Source organism: Prosopis cineraria, unplaced genomic scaffold (genome assembly GCF_029017545.1).
Source record: "Prosopis cineraria cultivar Desert tree isolate PC_DT_omini unplaced genomic scaffold, ASM2901754v1 PC8, whole genome shotgun sequence".
Lineage (NCBI taxonomy): Eukaryota > Viridiplantae > Streptophyta > Magnoliopsida > Fabales > Fabaceae > Prosopis > Prosopis cineraria.
Window position 1 is genome coordinate 3,415,262 of NW_026555339.1, and position 17,368 is coordinate 3,432,629.

At 33.9% G+C, this 17,368-nt stretch overlaps 1 protein-coding gene across 1 annotated transcript; it reads right to left on the reverse strand.

The window, feature by feature from the left end:
- Nucleotides 1–1,892: 1,892 nt before the first annotated feature.
- Nucleotides 1,893–5,472, reverse strand: LOC129318156 (trans-cinnamate 4-monooxygenase). Its single transcript, XM_054962769.1, has 3 exons — nucleotides 4,610–5,472; nucleotides 4,220–4,353; nucleotides 1,893–2,740 (listed from the first exon to the last, which is right to left on the reverse strand). The coding sequence occupies exons 1-3, from the start codon at nucleotides 5,392–5,394 to the stop codon at nucleotides 2,142–2,144; spliced, it is 1,518 nt and encodes a 505-aa protein (XP_054818744.1). The 5' UTR covers nucleotides 5,395–5,472; the 3' UTR covers nucleotides 1,893–2,141.
- Nucleotides 5,473–17,368: the final 11,896 nt, after the last annotated feature.

Below are 17,368 nucleotides of genomic sequence, written 5' to 3' on the forward strand. Positions count from 1 at the left end.
GGTGCACTCGATATTTATAAGAGGAGGAGGTTGCTGTTAGGGTTTTCCTGCTCCGTGGGCAAGTGAAATTCGTTCTGCTGCTGCTTATGGGCTTTCAATTTGGGTTAGTCTTGAAACTTAGAGTGGCCCAAATTAATGATGGTGGCTATATTAAGAGCTGGTCTATCTTGCAAAATAAACATATCAGAGCGTTTTCTCTCGAGGAGGGGAAAAACATAGACAGGGCGAATGGAGCTGTATATGGACAGGATCGAGCCAGTTGTCATCCTACCCAACGAGCTGCCCAATGTGTATTTCGGGCCAACCCAATACTTGAGTGTTCGGACAAGATTTGACCTGATTGACCCAAAATTAAAAAAAAAAATTTGAGAAATGTATAACATTTTTTTCTTAAAAAAATATAATTTTATCATTAAAAATATATTTTTATAAAAATAATATTAGAATTAAATTTTTTTTAAATTGCATAGGATCAACCATTGTCAATTTTTTTTACTTGATATTAACTATTAAGTTAAAAACAAATTTTAGATTTTGAAATATATTAAAAAAATTGTAAGGATAAGAAATGTTCAAAAACATCATAAAAATAATATAATTCATGATAACATTTAATCAAAAATAATATTATTAAATAAATATTGTTTAAAAAAATAAAAAAAATAACATGTTTGAGGTAGGCAGGTTTGACCCTTGCCTAATACTCAGCCCAATAAGCTTGAACAACTTGAGTATTCAGGCCACTTGAGCAACCCTAATTTGGAGGTTTGGTAATAATTTTTCCTTTCCTGATTTATGCCCCTACTGATTCCAAATTAAAAAAAAAATCTTAAAAAGGTGTTGCCTAAATTTTTTATTTAGGTAAGTTTTAGCTTGTCAATTGTATAGACCATGGAACACGACACCTATTAAAGATATTCAAGTTATCGCTTTTAAGGGTCAGAATTATTTCGATATTTTATTATATTTAATATTAATTGCAACAGTAAGACACATGGTTGTTTTTGGTAGAATCACATTTAAGAACCTGCTAATAGAATTATTTGCAAATAAGAACAACCAACAAGTCATTATTCAAGAAAAAATTAGGTTTTTATTATCATTTTAACAACAAATAATTCCGTATTAATCTTTATTTATGAATAATTTTTTTAAAAGGTCTTTAAATGTAATTTTATGTTTGTTTTTTCTTATGATATGTACCACCCAAAGGACTTGCCCTAGTCCATTTACCAAGTCCAATTGATCAAATCCACCAACGGGACTGTGTCATGGATTCTCTTAAACGTGGAGATCACCAAACGCACAGCCTTCCTCATTTCGTTTTGGGAAATTTCGTTCATTGAGACATTTCCCTTATAGGTTTAATTTCATTTTTTTTTCTCATCATTTGAACAGGATGAATTTGATTTAGACAAGGCAAGATTCAATTTTAGAGGACATCTGGAGTGGTTATAGGGAATTAGGCGAATGACACGTGCCCGCAATACTGATTGACCTTTTATGTCAGGGAAAATTGTGATCCTTCTCGTTTTTTTGGTCGAAAAACTGTGTTCTAAGACTTGCCTATTTAGGAGCTCCAATTAATGTCAATTGTCCGGTGAGCTTTTCTACAGCTGGGTGCCGGATAATTACATATAGCACGCACACCCAGCCTTTCTTTCTTTTTGTGTTCAATGTTTATCCCCGTCCCGTGAATGACTGAATTCGCGAGTCAGAAAGACAGCGAAACTCGTAGTTTATTATTAAGCCAGACGTGCCCTCCACGCTCCCTGACTCTCTGCCAGCCCCTGCATTTATGAGAAACTGGACGGCCCATAATTTTAGGAGTGGTATTTTAATTAAAATTTCATCTTCTGGAATGGTAAATTTACTATATCAAAACAAAGATCTCACAACCAAGGCCATGGAAGGAAGTGTAGACTTATTCCAAGATCCATATCTCTTCAGGGCCGTGATTTCAAGTTGGTAATCTACAATGACACATTCAGTGACAGGCCCCATATAATACATTTCTTAGAACCATGTAGAGTTCCCCATTCCACAACACAACGGTCCGAACTGCATAAAATACACTAAGGAAAAAAAAAATTAAATCAACGTAACGGGATCGATCGCATGTATCGCGTTCAGCTACAACACTAGAAGGACCGTGGCTTGGCAACAATGGTGGAATGCTTCAATATGTGCAAACTGAACTGGCCTCCTTTCTCGGAGGTGTCGAGCTCGGAGTGTCCGGGAGGAGGCAACAGCTCAAAGTTCTGAACCAGTCGACCCAGAGTGATCCCCAGGATGGGCAAAGCCAGTATAATTCCGGGGCAGCTCCTCCGGCCAACCCCAAAAGGAAGGTACCTGAAGTCGTTCCCGTTGGCCTCGACCTTGGATTCCTCTTCAAGGAACCTCTCAGGTCGGAACTGCTCCGGGTTCTTCCAGTGAGCCGGGTTGTTGGCCAGCCACCAGGCGTTGACGAGGATCTTGCTCTCGGCTGGGATGTCGTAGCCACCGAGCTTGGCGTCGTGGAGGTTCATGTGGGGGACCAGGAGTGGGATGGCCATTCGCAGGCGAAGGGTCTCTTTGATCACGGCCTGTAGGTATGGGAGCTTGTGGGTGTCTGGCTCGGTCACCTGGTGGCCTGGTCCCAGGACGGTGTCGATCTCATCACGGAGCTTCTTTTGAATCTCTGGGTGGTTCACTAGCTCGGCGATGCCCCACTCAATTGACCAGAGTGTTGTCTCGATCGCTGTTATCAAACACACACACTAACCAGTGAGTCCTTGTGTCGTTTTATTGTCATACACAAACACCTAATAAAGAACAAGATAATCGCACGGGCATAGGGAAGAGCCGCGGATGCCGTCGGGCTATATGTGCGCTGCACGTGGGAACTATAACTATAAAAGCATAAAATTGAGTGCCCATAAAAGCAGGCCACCTAATAATTTATTGATCAAATCCTATAAAATTAGGATGCCTGTGCCACCAAGTATAAAAACCTGAAAATTATAGAATAATAAATATACTGCAACTGTCCACCCAAGACAGTACCTCAAAGAGGCCAGTAAATCACCATTTGGTAAAATTAACATCACTTATAGTCTCAATATTTATGGAATCCGGGGGGTAGGGAATCCCAGACGATGGTTGCAATCATACCATCGTGGAGAGTATTGAGACAGTGTCACTCACCAGACTCTGCAATCTGGCTTTTACGTCCAAACCGTATTCACAACCTACTTTTCAGATTGGACCCGCGTGTGCTCATTCTTTCGTTTAAATTTTATTTAGATCGTTTAAATATGATTTTCATCTTATATTTTATTTTTAAAAAAATGAAAAAAAAGTATTCACATGAAACTTACCATCCAAAATTATCCCCGATAATGAAAATATTCGCATTGGATAACCCAAAAAAGAAAAATCTCAATAGTTTCACAGAGATGCGGACTCCCTCTGCACTTACAAAATAGATTTCCAGTTCCACCGCATTATGCACGGAAGTAGTTCCCCGTGACATTTAAAAACCCAAAACAATAAATATAGCAGAAATTCACAAGAATTTAGGTAGTTAGTTTCGGAATGGTTGGGTAAACTCTGGCATGACCTTTCATTCTTGGTTCGGTATGGTATGAATCACTTTCTCGTGTTAAACTGGAACTTCGTTGAGATAATAATCATAATATACTAGTATAACAATGTAAATTTAGCTATATGCTCGGACGAATTTAGGGGCATTTTAGAATTTTCACCCTCACCCCGTGTACATATCTAGCCGTCCACTCAACCCCCGTTGAAACATCCAAAAAATTAATGTGGGCCAGTCGCCCCCCAGAGCGAAAAGAAGAAAGTAGGTATATATATTATCAGCTCATCACGGCTCATTTATTCACCGTGGTATCAGGTATTCCCTCATAAACGACTGTTTTTAACAATAATAGTTTTTTTTTGTCACACAATAATAGAAGTTTTTGGTAGAAAAACAATAACAGTATATTATCTATACTATAGGAACTTCATAGTATGTGTGTACATTTTACCATAATTGTATAATACCCCATACGGTATCATACCAGAATTGATTTTAAGGTGTGTCTTAAATGGCCAATTGCGGTGAAAATCCCAGGCTCGTTTAAATAATTATAATTTAGATCCCGAAACAGTAATATTAACCCTCTGGAAATAGGTAGACCAAGATGTCCTTTTATGGACAAAAGAAGATTACCGGCAACGTTAATGTTCTCGACAATGTAGAGGACATTGTCCTCGTTGATCTCCCCCTTCTTCTGGGCGTCCAAGATGTGGTCAATTGCACATTTCAATTCCCCGTTACTCGAACTCCTGGTGCTTCCCAGTTTCCTGTTACGAAACATTCATTCTTTAATACTTATTTCCAGAAAAAATCAAGACTTGACATACTGGCTCAACAAATTAAGCATCTACCAGCCCATTATCGTGCCAGAAGTTCTTTCCTATATATTTTCAATTCCTTCTAAATAAAAATGTGAAGGTCTCTGTATCTAAAAAAGTTATGATGAAGTTGAATGAAAAGGAGAGTTGTTTGCGTGGGTAAACAGGGGAGAAAATAGAGAATGGAAAGAAAGAAACGACTTACTTCCTCTCATCAACGAAGTAGTCTTTGAAGAGTTTCAACCTCGTCTCCTTAACTTCTTTGCAGATTTTAAGGTATCCTCGCAAGAAGGGCCTGAGGATAGGGATGAAATCGCCATAATTATACTCGAAGCTCTGGGCAAGACGACTCCTCTCTCCGTTCAGAGCCTTGAGCTTCTGGAACAGAGGGTCATCCTCGCTCTCGAACCTTCGATCGAACATGATTCTGTACATGTTGTTGTACATCATCAGCTGCAACCGCCTCCTCAGAACGATTCCATTGGTCGCCGACTCGGGATTCTTCTTCACGTCCTCCACCACGCTCGCCACCTCGTTCTCCCACCCCTCCCTGTACTGCTGGACCACCTTGTTCGTGAAAAACGGCACCGTCATGATCCGCCGCATCTTCCTCCAGTGCTCCCCGTACACCGTGAACACCATATCCTGACCCTTGCCCGTGAAGATGTCGAACACCACATTCCGAGTCCTAGATCCGAACTCCACCCCCTGCGTGTGAAGCACCTCCTTCGCCAGCTCCGGCGACGACACCACCACGAGGTTCCTCTGCCCCATCCGGAGCAATAAGATATCGCCGAACTTCTTCGCCAAGTCGGTTAAATTCCGGTGGTTAAGATCATCGCCGACCTGGAGCCAATTCCCGAAGATGGGGACCGGGAGAGGACCCGGGGGAAGCTTGAAGCGCTTCCCGCGGAGCTTGGAGACGGCAATGGCGACGATGGCGGCGACGAAGAGGCCGAGGAGGGTCTTCTCCAAGAGGAGGAGATCCATGGTAGGTAGATGAGGGAAAATTGAACGGGCGATGGTGGAGAGTGTGAAGTATAATTTTCAGAAATGGAGGTTGGTTGAGAGGCTGAAGTTTTTCAAGAGTTTTATAGGGGAAGGAAACAGGGGAGGGTGTGGTGGTGAGGTGGCATACGTTGCGTTAGGTCGTGTAAGCGAGGCTCGTGGCATGAGGAAATGGTCAAGTGGGAGTGTTGGGGGATAGCTGACGGCGTTAGTTGACGGTGATTTTGAGGAGTAGGCGAGTCAGAGGTTTGGGAAAGGAAGTTGGGCGTGCGCGCCACCCTCCCCCGTAGTAGGTAAGCGGGGGTTGGTGGAGGACCTGAGGTGGATGGAAAGAAAAGATAACAAAATAAATAAAAATAAATAAATGGGCCATGGTGTGGGGCCTACCGTGAGTTGTGACTTCGGCAACCACTGCGCTTTTGACACGCAGACAAGATAACGCAATCGTGACATTTCGCTCCTGATCACCCTTTAATCTCTCTTTGTATAGTATATTCCCTCTATTTTTATTTGTACAAAAAATTATATCATATAATTTAAAAAAATTAATTAACTATATTAATTATATTTAAAATTAAAATAATTAGATTATAATATTTTTTATTAATTATAATTAATCAAGTCTTCATTAATTAATTATAATTTTGCATATAAAATCATAAAAAAATAATTTAAGAAGTTTGCAATAAATATTTATTAAAATATGTGATTTTGCTTATATAAAAAAAATTAAAAGTGGTAATTTTTTATAAATAAAAATGGAGGCAGTATATATATATATATATATATTTAATTTCTAAATTAGATTAGAACGATGAGAAGATGAGACAGTATCGGAATCAATACTGCCTCTATCCGAACCATTTTCTAAAAATATAGTTACCAGTAATAAGACGAGATAGTATCAAGGTCAAGTGACTACTTTTTCGAAAATATTAATTTTTCCTGTTTTTTCATAGGAAAATCAGTAGAAACTAGAAAGTTTAGCTCGTTAGAAGTTGTAAGTTGCAAGTGAGTTAATTCATTATCAGAGTACGTACCGTGGGATTGGATCGCCTCAATTGCGTTTTACGCACTTCACCTCAGGCATGCATTGATATTTATTTATACATTCAAATTGATCCTGCTGTAGGGAGGACATATTTAATTAATACAGTGCATGGAGAATAGGACTGTAGGAAACTGTAATGTTTGATGCTGTCGAAAAGAAAATTCATCCCTGTTTCTAATTAATCTTGCCATCGGTGTCGAGAGTTGGAGGGCGAGTTCGATGGCTTCAAAAATCCCTTACTTGTCCATCGAGTTGGAGAACGATCGACGATCTTTCCAGTGGCTCGGAACTAAAATGTTACCCTTTTTCCCCCCATCTCACACCATTTTTATTCTCAAGGTGAATGTCAACGCACTTGTGAATAAACTGAAATACAAATCAATTATTTTAAAGATACAAAAGGAAATTTTAAAAGCCACATCCATATTTTATTGCAGTGACACTAACTTGGACCTGGAACAATTAGCTTGGAGTAAATGCATATGAATTATGCATCCTATTCATATACATACATATATATATGTATGTGTATATATATATATATCAAAAGAAAGGCTCTGGTCAAGGTCAACCAAGGAAAAAAAAAACGAAAGGTGATGGAGTGACATGTGGGCAAAACCAACCCACCCCCACCCCCAACCTTTTTTTTTTTTTTTGTTTTTTTGAGTGAGAGATGTGGGCAAAGCTTAACGAATTAGATGTCAAGGAAACAAGGTGGTCGGATTCAGCACTTCGTCCATTTCCGGTTCACATGAAATCATAATTACTGGTTGGAACAGCCAATGGGTTAACTAGCTATATATAACGTAAATATCACGCACACGTATATGTTTTGTATACTGCGCAATTGGTGCGTCCCTTTAGATCTGCCTCTCCTAATTAACGGCCGTCTACATTATTGAGCAATAAAAGATATCGAAAGAATAAAATTCAAACAACATATAGTAAATTATAAAAGTAGATAGTGATATAGTGTTTGATTTGTTGTTGTTAACAACAAAAGATGGTGTGATGTTGCGTTGTCAAGTATAAATGAATTTAGCTTGATATGGAGAGAGGTTTCACGTCAAATATAGGTAGACTAGAGGATAGATATACAAAAAAAAAATATTCATAAATTCAACATCTTAAAATTTCAGATTAAAATATAATATCACATTTGTTTATGCGAGTTGTATTGAAACTATTGAATGGCTGGCTTGGGGAAGGGACCAGGAGCCTTATAATTATTGGATCGTCATATGTGAGTTAATTTGGTTCAATATAGAGAGAAGTCTCATGTCAGATAAAATTGACCTATAGAAGAAACATATAACTATAAAAAATCTGTAAATTTGATACTTTAAAATTTTGAGTGAATATATAATATTATACTTGCTTATATATTTCTTTGGATAGCCCATCTATGTTCCTCGTCCTTGGGAGATGCTCCCCAAGTCCAACCATTAAACCCACGAGTATAATTAAGAAACCAAGCTGCGAACATGTGGACGAAGAAGGGAATGCGGAGAAGGGAGTGGACGACTCCAGGCAGTTGCAAGATAAAGAAAAGCAGATATGCCAACACTACCACCTTGCGCCGCTGACTCTCCTACCCCCATCAAGTCCGCTATTATAATATGGGCGAACTTTTTGTTTTGCTACTACCGTTTAGACCACTGCCAATTCCAACAACAATAAAAAATCGTCACCATATCTGACCAAAACATGCACTCTGACTTTGCAATTTCCTTCACAATATGTGGCTTGAATTAAAACGAGTTTTATCATGTGTATTCATGCTGGCTAGGTTATTTGTATACATACGGGCTGGGTTATTAGAACCCCCGATCTAGTTCTTCTTAGCATAAAGGACAAGCTGGAACCAACTTGAACAATTAACGGCACGGAATCGGCACAAAAGTGAGCCTAGTATCACAAGGTCGCCTTGTGCACGTGCTGCCATTCCATTAAAAGGAAAGAGTTTTATACAGCATATATCAATCGCCCTTGTTTGCCTCCCTTGTAACCATCAATATATAGATAATGACGACGACAACGCGTTTCATTTGTGTGTCTTTATATACTGAGTTTTGTATTATTGTAAAAGATTTATTGCCTGCACATTTTCGTCAAAACATTGAACTATCTGAAAAAATAGTCATAAAAATTCAAATGGTATGGTTTTTGTATACGTAAAATCACCCCCACCCAAAAAAAAAATTCTCCATTTATAAATACAAAACATTTTTTTAAAAGGTTAGATGTTAAAAAGTGTAAGACATTTTTAATATTTTAAAGTGTAATTATTACCTTCTTTTTAAAAGTGTCTCTATTAAATAAATTAATTTATATTTATTTTGGGTTGAAATATATGATTTTATAGGGATAAAATATAAAAAAATAGAATTAATTTAAAAATAAAGAACTGCTTTATTGATTGATAATTTTGATTAAAAATATTTTATATTTTTTAATAAAGAGATTTTTTTTTGTTGGTTTTGGTCTCGCACGTATTAGTTGGCCCCCGCACAGTGACTGTTCTAAGGGCAAGCCAAGGACCTTTTTTTCCCCCATTAATCGATTATACTTTCAAAACCCCTTTTTTGATGAACCTACTCTGGTCAGCTTCTTATTATCAATTTTCAAGTTGAAGGCACACGTCTTGTTGAAAATTGTACTGGTTCAAATTCACCCTTACACCACTCTTCTTTCTTGCAAAACAGGGTTTGTAAATTCTCCCTCGCCAAAATGTGTAGGCATTGTGTGCTATTATTTATTCATTCATTTAAATATATCCTTTTTTCAACGACTTAAATATATTCATTTATTTGAACTATAATAACATTATAATATATATTTTATTTCTTTCTTTATTTTTTTTATTTATCTATCTGTTTTTAGCTTCATTGAATTTAAATAGATAAAAAATTTTAATAATATTATATGCAATTTTATCAATATTTACGTTTTGAAACTCACTTCCTTTATTGTAACTTGTGCATTTAAATTTAATTATGATTAAAGTATCCAAACATCTTTAATTCTATTAAAATTAATTTTAAAAAATAATATTCAAACATGATCACATTATAACATAATCAATTATAATTAAAGTAAATTATATTAATTAATTTTTTATGATCAATTATATCTAATTGAAATCATACATGAGTTATGCAGGTTACCTAGCCAAATTAGTCCAAAATTTCTTAGACGATGGATGAATATCACTGAAGTACCTAGATGATATAATCCTCTTCTTTTGATAGATAAAAGTAAGGGTCTATCCCATGATAGTTAACAATGGCGGAGACAGGATTCAGAGTCAAGGGGTGCGAGACACCTCAATTTAGAAATTAATAATTTTTAAAATATTATAATAATTTTTAAAATAAGTACATTAAACAAAAATATAATAAGATATGAAAAATTATGTATATTTTTATTTGAAAAACATATATATTGAGGATTTCTTTAGGCAAAAAAAATATGTTAAAAAAGTTGATATACCATTTAATTTAAAAAAAAACTATTATCGATGACTTTAATTTGTTATGCTTTAATTTTATTATAAAATAAACAACTCTTGATTCATTTTTTAATAATATGTTTAATGATTATAATTTTTTTAGTTTAAATTTATAAAATATGAGTTAAAATATTATTTCTTTTAAAAGTTTTTAAATTTAAATATTTTTTATTAAGTTTAAAGGGTTTAAAATTCTAAAGTTACAAGTATTACGTGATTATAATTTTTATATACTACCTATATAATTTGCCTCATGTGAGGGGATGCATTTACCCTCCCCCACCACACATTTGCTCAGTCAGTGGTAATTAACGTCTTATTATGCTGGTCTTTTTTAACCTTTTGTCAGCTTTCCCCAAAAAGGAAAAAATTAAATTCATTCATCCCACTCAAAAATTCAGAGCCACAGCTTTATTTTATTTTTCCTCACATAACATCATGATTGAGAAAATGTATAAGGGAGAAATTTATAGGATAACTCTGAAGTTGCTTTCACATATTTTCAAGTGACTTATTTTTAGAAAATTGTAAGATTATTTAATGTTCTAAGAATATATCAAAATTTAATTTATTTCTAATAATTCTTGACTTTGTCATTATTTGATTGAGACGCGAGGTAGTATTTTCTTGGACCTGGACAAGCCTATGTTATTTGGTGTAAGTTACACTAAAAAAAAAAAAAAAAAAACCGAACTTTTGGCCAGATATAGTTTTGGACTTGAATAATATGGTTGACTCGAAAAAAATAAAAAACGATTTTGGTGTGCTTAGTTAAAAGGACAGGAATTATTGAACACTAGTTAATGTAAGGTAAATAAAATATTATAAAAGAATCTTTCATAATATTAAATGAGTCTTATGGCCCTAGGTTCAATTTTCTTATTTATTTGTTTGACGAGGAATATAATTTGTCGTGAATATTTACTTCATACTCCTTCAGTCTCAAAATACAAGTTCTTTAGAAGATTTTTTTAATTTCATTTTATATGCCTTTCTAAAAGTTAACGAGATTTTTTTTCTATTATACTATTAGTTGCTTCAATAATTTTTATTTATTCAGCGCAATAATTGAGAGCCAATTTGGTGATATAGATAATATTTTAATGTATTGATTACATTTTTAATCCACCTGCTTTAATCTCAAAAGCTTCATGCTTTGCAACAGCTGGAGTAGTTTAGTCCATCTTGCTCAATGTCAAAAGTTTGACTAGTTATCACATACTCCTCTAGCCCTCTTCATAAATTATTCTTATCAATTTTATAATATCAATAAAAAATACAAAAAATAAAAGTATGCAAAATTTTAATATTTATATAATAAATTTAAAAAGTGATATTATATTATTCTTTCTCTCTTATAAAAAATAATTTTAAAAATATTTTTTAAATATTATGTAATAATTGTACTATAACTTATAAACAAAACCAAATAATTTTTTTAAAATGTATCTTATGAATGACATAGGAAGAATTACATGTTATTTCAAGATAGGTTGGAGAGGCTTTAAGGCCGAGAGAAATTACGGGTCCACCCTGCATTGTTGAAAGTTTCAAAGCTCTTGCCTTATAAAATATAAAATCCACAATAATTTGTATTACTCGCGCGAGTAATGTTACTCGTTCCTTGTATTTCTGCACAACAACATGAAGCTATCTTATGAACAAGAACTATGTTGGTAAAGAGGCTCTCTTTTTCTTTTTTTTTTTCTTTTTGCAAAAATATTATTTTTGTCACCACGAGTAAAATGTAAATTACAAGTAGTTGCACAAAATATTTCAAAGATAATTAATTTGAATAGGGCATTAAATCTTTAGGCACACATGTCTATGTAGACTTAAGCAAGCTTTTATTTCTCCCAAGTCATATAAGAGTTTATTAGAAGTTTGATATTGTTTCCAGACTCTTTAAGTAACAAAAATTGATCTGATTTTATTTAACCAGACTGATTAAAAAAAAAAAAAGGATTGACTTCGAACTCATCAAATATCTTGCACTATTAATAAATTAATTCTGTCTCAATGACTGAAATATCTAGCAAGTTGCGTGAGAGCGAGTGTGCTCCATGAAGGTCCACATAATTAATTTAATTAAATTATTATCACTCCTTATAGATTCGGAGAAAAGGTCCACGTAACGTAATACATAAACATAAAAGGAAGAATCACATCTGAGAATGTGATAAAAAATTTATTCAAGGGCAATAAGTAATGTGAAGTGATATTTTGTTGTTAAAATGAGAATATTAGCTTTTTTTTTAATGAACTTGTTAGTAGTTATTGTTTTCAAATAAGTTTTTTTTGTTAAGTTTCTGAATATGATTTTCTTTAAATAAAAAGGAGTAGATTACACATTTTTTTAATAGAAGGCTACAGGGTTAACCCGTAGACAAACAAATTAAGTCTCATCAGTATATAAAATATTTATATAATTGGAGGAGGAATTATTTAAAATCTGAACACTTAAAATATTGTTAGAATACGCACTTTGATAACTCGACAGAAATAAGACTTAAATGTAATAAAAAAAACGAGTGAAATTTATGGAGGCGGAGCGTTTTGTCGGGCTCGCCCACAGCCACAAGTTCGTGTATTCTCTCATGGCACGAAAAGTAAGCCTATTCGTCTAAATGCCAACAAATTATATAATTTATATGCACCCATCTAATTTTTCTTAAAAAATGTTTGTCCCCTTTATTTCATTTTATATGATATTTTTATTTACATGGATGTTTTCTGGTCTTGACATGGGAATATAATGACGACATTGCCGTAATGAACAAGACGAGGAGATGATTCCCTCATCCTCCACTCTTTCTTTTAAGTTTTAACTATTAGATCAAGTCATAACTCATATTCAATCTCTTATAAAATATTTTACTTTTTTTATTTTAAATTATAAGGTATTTTTGAAGAAATTTGTTCATTGCAAAATATAAAACACTTTAAAAAAATTAAAATTTTATTAAATATATTGATTTTAATATTACCTTTTTCCTTTCTATAATTTATTTTTATCTCTTATCTTTTCAATATATTAAATAGCGGATATTTTTAAAATTTTTATCTTTTTATTTTTTAAAAAATAAGATTATTAAGTATATTTAATAAGGTTTACTGATACATAAAATTTGTCTTATAATTTTAAATGAATGAAATATTTTATTTTGTATTCTGTATTTTTAAATTGTTCATATTAAATACATAAATGTTAAATGTAAGATTTAAAATGTAAATATTTTAAATCTAAATTTATCATTCCAAAAGCCCCCTAAAAATTTTTTAACGAGGATCAAACTAATTTGGACTGTATACTTTCAAAGGATGAGCTATGCTACCGAGTTTTAATGCTGTTGCATTTCTAAATCTTAAAATTGACTACGAAACAATTCCTTAATTAGGTGGTCCAGACAGCTGGTGGTTTGAGGGGCAAGGTCTTTTTTCTACAGCCATTACTTCATTTGATTCTTTTTATAAGAAAAATTTAATCAAATCACTTGGATTAAGAATTGTGATTAAAATTGGTTAAACGTATCGATTCTTCAAAGATTTCTATAAAATTATCAAATTACCCTTAATTAAAATTATTAACTTTACTTTTGTGGCATGAATAAACTGGACATGTGAACTTTTTGAAGATAACTTATTAATGCTTCATCGAATTTGATAAGTTGTTTTTATATCAAGGACCAGGCAATTGTTTAACTGAGCTGATATCTACTGTGAGTACATGTATTTTTGTTGATGTACTTGCAGGTTGGTTTGGCCGCTCCCTCACAAAAATTTCACTGGAAAGAATAAGCAAAAAAGGAGAGAGAGAGGGAGACAACTTGTCCCCGCAGCTGCAAGAAAGGACAATCTGAACGGCTCACCAAACTCATTCATGTCCCACTTTCTCTCACAGCGCTTCACACCCACAACCGCCGGTTGACGAAACGCTGCTGACATGTGACTTTTCAACTTGTGAATTTCTTTTGCCCCAGCAAGAAAAGCCCTGAATTATATCCCCTCACGTCGTTAAATTGTTTAAATTGATAGCTTCGTATAACTCAAAGTTTGTCTCCTTTGTCTATTGCGAAGGGACAGATCCAGGGAAAGCACGAGCACCCTCTCTTCATGAAAATTACCAAAATTGATTCTAGCTAGCCTCCCATGGTTTATATCATTTGAAATTTCCATCATGTATGCCGAGCTGGATCCGCCCCTGCTCTTCCGTGCGCTCAACACACACACACGGGGCTCCAATACTAGTTTCTTTTTTTTTTTTTTTTAACGAGGTACCAGTTTGCTTTAATTAAACAGTTAAGAAATTCACAGCAAAGGCTCGATCAAAGTGGATGAAACTTACCTTTTACCGTCTTTTGACTTTCAATTACAATATAAATTATTGTTAATTAATTTATATTTTTTAAAAAGTTAGCTACAAATTTAATTTTTTTAAAAAAATTTGCATGTTTCTAACTGTATAATTTAGTGTAATGAATGTAATGTTTGATTTGTTCAAAATCGTTTAATTAATTATTTGAGTGGAATATAATTGAGTAAGGATATAACAAAAAATATATATATAAAACTTATCGAATATTCTATATTTTGAATAAAACAAAACTTATAAAGGGAGCATTTATTTTGGCTATAATAGGGCACTCTATAATTTTTACATTCATTTTTATTCTTTTTTGCCTTTATTAAATGTTGTGAATTATATTAAATGGTAAAATATTTTTATTTTTAGTGTGTGTGTTTAATAAGATTAAAGTTAAAAACTTATTGAATTTTTAAACAGAATTGATGAAGTTTAAAGTTTTTTTATTTTCATAAAATATGTTAAAAATGACTTATAGATATGATTGAAAAAAATAACTTGTTGATTTTGATTAATTATTAGTTTTCCTTTTTTTTCTTTTTTTTTTTTTGGGTGTTAGAACGACGTGCGGTTTTATCCTCTTGAATGAAGAGGGTGTTTGATTGATCTTCCACCATCGATGGCTTGCGTGGGAGGGTGATGAGCATACTTTGACTGCAAAGTCAGGCGCTGCATTTTGGTGAAAAGCGCTAGCAACGTGCGTGCCTTGTGAGGTTAACGAGAGATTTCAACAAATCACTTGCCATCCGTTCATCGCCCCCCTCAACGATGCCAATTTTTCAAACCAATAATTTCGCGGGTGGCTTGGTCACTTGGACTTGCTCAAGCGGCAAACTAAATATGAGATTTAGTGGCGTCAGTTATCAGAGTCCAAATGGTTCTACATCATTTGATTTTATTTACGGACTACTTTCAATATTTTTACTAAAATTAAAGAAAACTTTTAACCATTTTAATTATGTTTAAAAAATTAATATATTTTTAACTTTATTACTATTAAATACAACTTAAAAATAAGATGCTCTAATACTTAATAATCTTTCAAAATAGCTAATAGGGACAAAATGATGGTGATAAACACAACAATTAACGAGGTTTCCTGCAAGTAAAATCAAAATAAATAATCTGTCTGTCTCATAAATAGGATTAGGGAAATGTCCACCGTATCCAATAAAGGAGGAGGTTGAGAGAATTAGGCAAACCTTGGTTGGCCCATTCAAGTTCACATCTTTTTCTCCCCTTTAAATTTGGCGATCTTTCTACCAAAAAAAAAAAAAAACATTGGCGATCAATTCCAGCAAAATTCAAAGGCGTACGCAAGTTGAGGAGTACGACAATTTTTTCTTTTTAAAATAGATCGCACAATATTCGATATCATTAACTAACCCATACTGCGCTTGGGTTGGGTTTCAATTGAAAACAAGCTCTGGTGACGTGACTTCCTCTCTATCCAAACCCTGATGCTATTTGATAGCGAAAACAAATCCTCCTTATTACCATATTTTGCTAATTAAATATAAAAACGATCAAAGTTTCTAACTCATTCACTGCAATCAAAATAAACAAACTTGTAAAATCACAAGGAAGTAACGAAATAGATAAGTTAACATTTGGTGCCAAGTGATCTTCACCTGACGGTGCAATTTGGCATGTCATGTGAAGGAAATTAAAAAGAAAAAAATGACGGTATAGGAAAATGATAGCTCCTCGCGTGCGATGGCTAATTTTCACAGTAGGCACGAAATTATAAACCTAGAAAAAAATACAAAAGAAAAAAAAAATTAAGGGACCAGAACCTTCCACTCGTTGGGATTGGTTTTCATGCTCATCAGGTTGCTCGTCACCAAAAGGCACCATTTTCATAAAAGAAGGAAGGATACTAGCCGCTCAACGAGGGAGAGAAAAGCTTGGAAGCATGAAAATGAAGAAACCTCCACCTAATCAAATTAATCTAGCACTTTTGAGGAGCTGGATGAGAATTCCAATGGTTTTGTTATCCTTGAAAATCTAAACGAACCATTGGAGAATGAATATACAGGATAAAAGTATTCATTTTGGGACAGAGGAAATTGCGTCTCTTGTGGGGAGGGAAAGGCATGACTTCAATGGAGAGTCAATAGTGGAAGCAAAAGGAGGCTGATCAAGAAGAAGGGACGGGAGAACTGGCGAAAGCATATTCCAGAACTGGGGGAACCAAAAACCAATTTTAAAATGACTTTGCTTTTCATCAAAATGAAAGTTTCTTGTTTTAAATTAGTGAAACTCTTCTTGTTGAGGTTGAGGTGACGATCACGGAGCACCTAATGCTCATCACATGTGCTGAGCCTGGGAACCAGTCCCCCACTTGCAAGTAGAAAGCAACCCATACACTACTATACACTGTAATGTAGTAATTATTGATATCGTCCGCCATGAATTGGAATACCAGACTAGAACGTATTTATCTGAGTCACTAAGTGGACAAAATGGCCCGTCAGAATGCTTATTTTTTAATGGTTAAATTTATATATATATATATATATATATATTTTTTTTTTGGGGTGACTTTGCCTTACCTTCTTATTTTAGAATTTGTCTAAGCTTCCCTGTCATTTGCTATTCCTGACTGCACCCTGGCGTTGACGTTTTCTTCCCATACTCTCATCATTTTGGGTTTCTCGGAGTGTGCTTTTTGTGGTTCTCTGCTTCAAAAACAAGATATAGTAATCGGTTTCAATTTTTTTTCCTCTGTGATAAATCGGGAAGAAAGAATTCAATTTCATTTTAACATAATATGGTTGATTTTTAAAATATATCTTTTAAATCTTTTGTTTTTGATGGGGCAAAACCAGTTAAATAAATATTGAGATTTTTTATTAATCAAAACTTTTATGGCTAGGATAAGTAAATCCCAATTAATAATACTTTCTCATTAAAAAATATAAGTTATTTTTAATATTTTAAAGTGTAATTATTATATATATATTTTTAAATATAAGTTACTTTCTCACTAAATAAATCACTTTATATTTATTTTAGAATAAAATAACTT

Coding starts and splice junctions, on each gene's coding strand:
- LOC129318156 (XM_054962769.1), bottom strand. CDS start 5,394: ATGGATCTCCTCCTCTTGGAGAAGACCCTCCTCGGCCTCTTCGTCGCC. Junction 4,354..4,609: donor TACTTCGTTGATGAGAGGAA/GTAAGTCGTTTC, acceptor GTTTCGTAACAG/GAAACTGGGAAGCACCAGGA. Junction 2,741..4,219: donor CGAGAACATTAACGTTGCCG/GTAATCTTCTTT, acceptor GTTTGATAACAG/CGATCGAGACAACACTCTGG.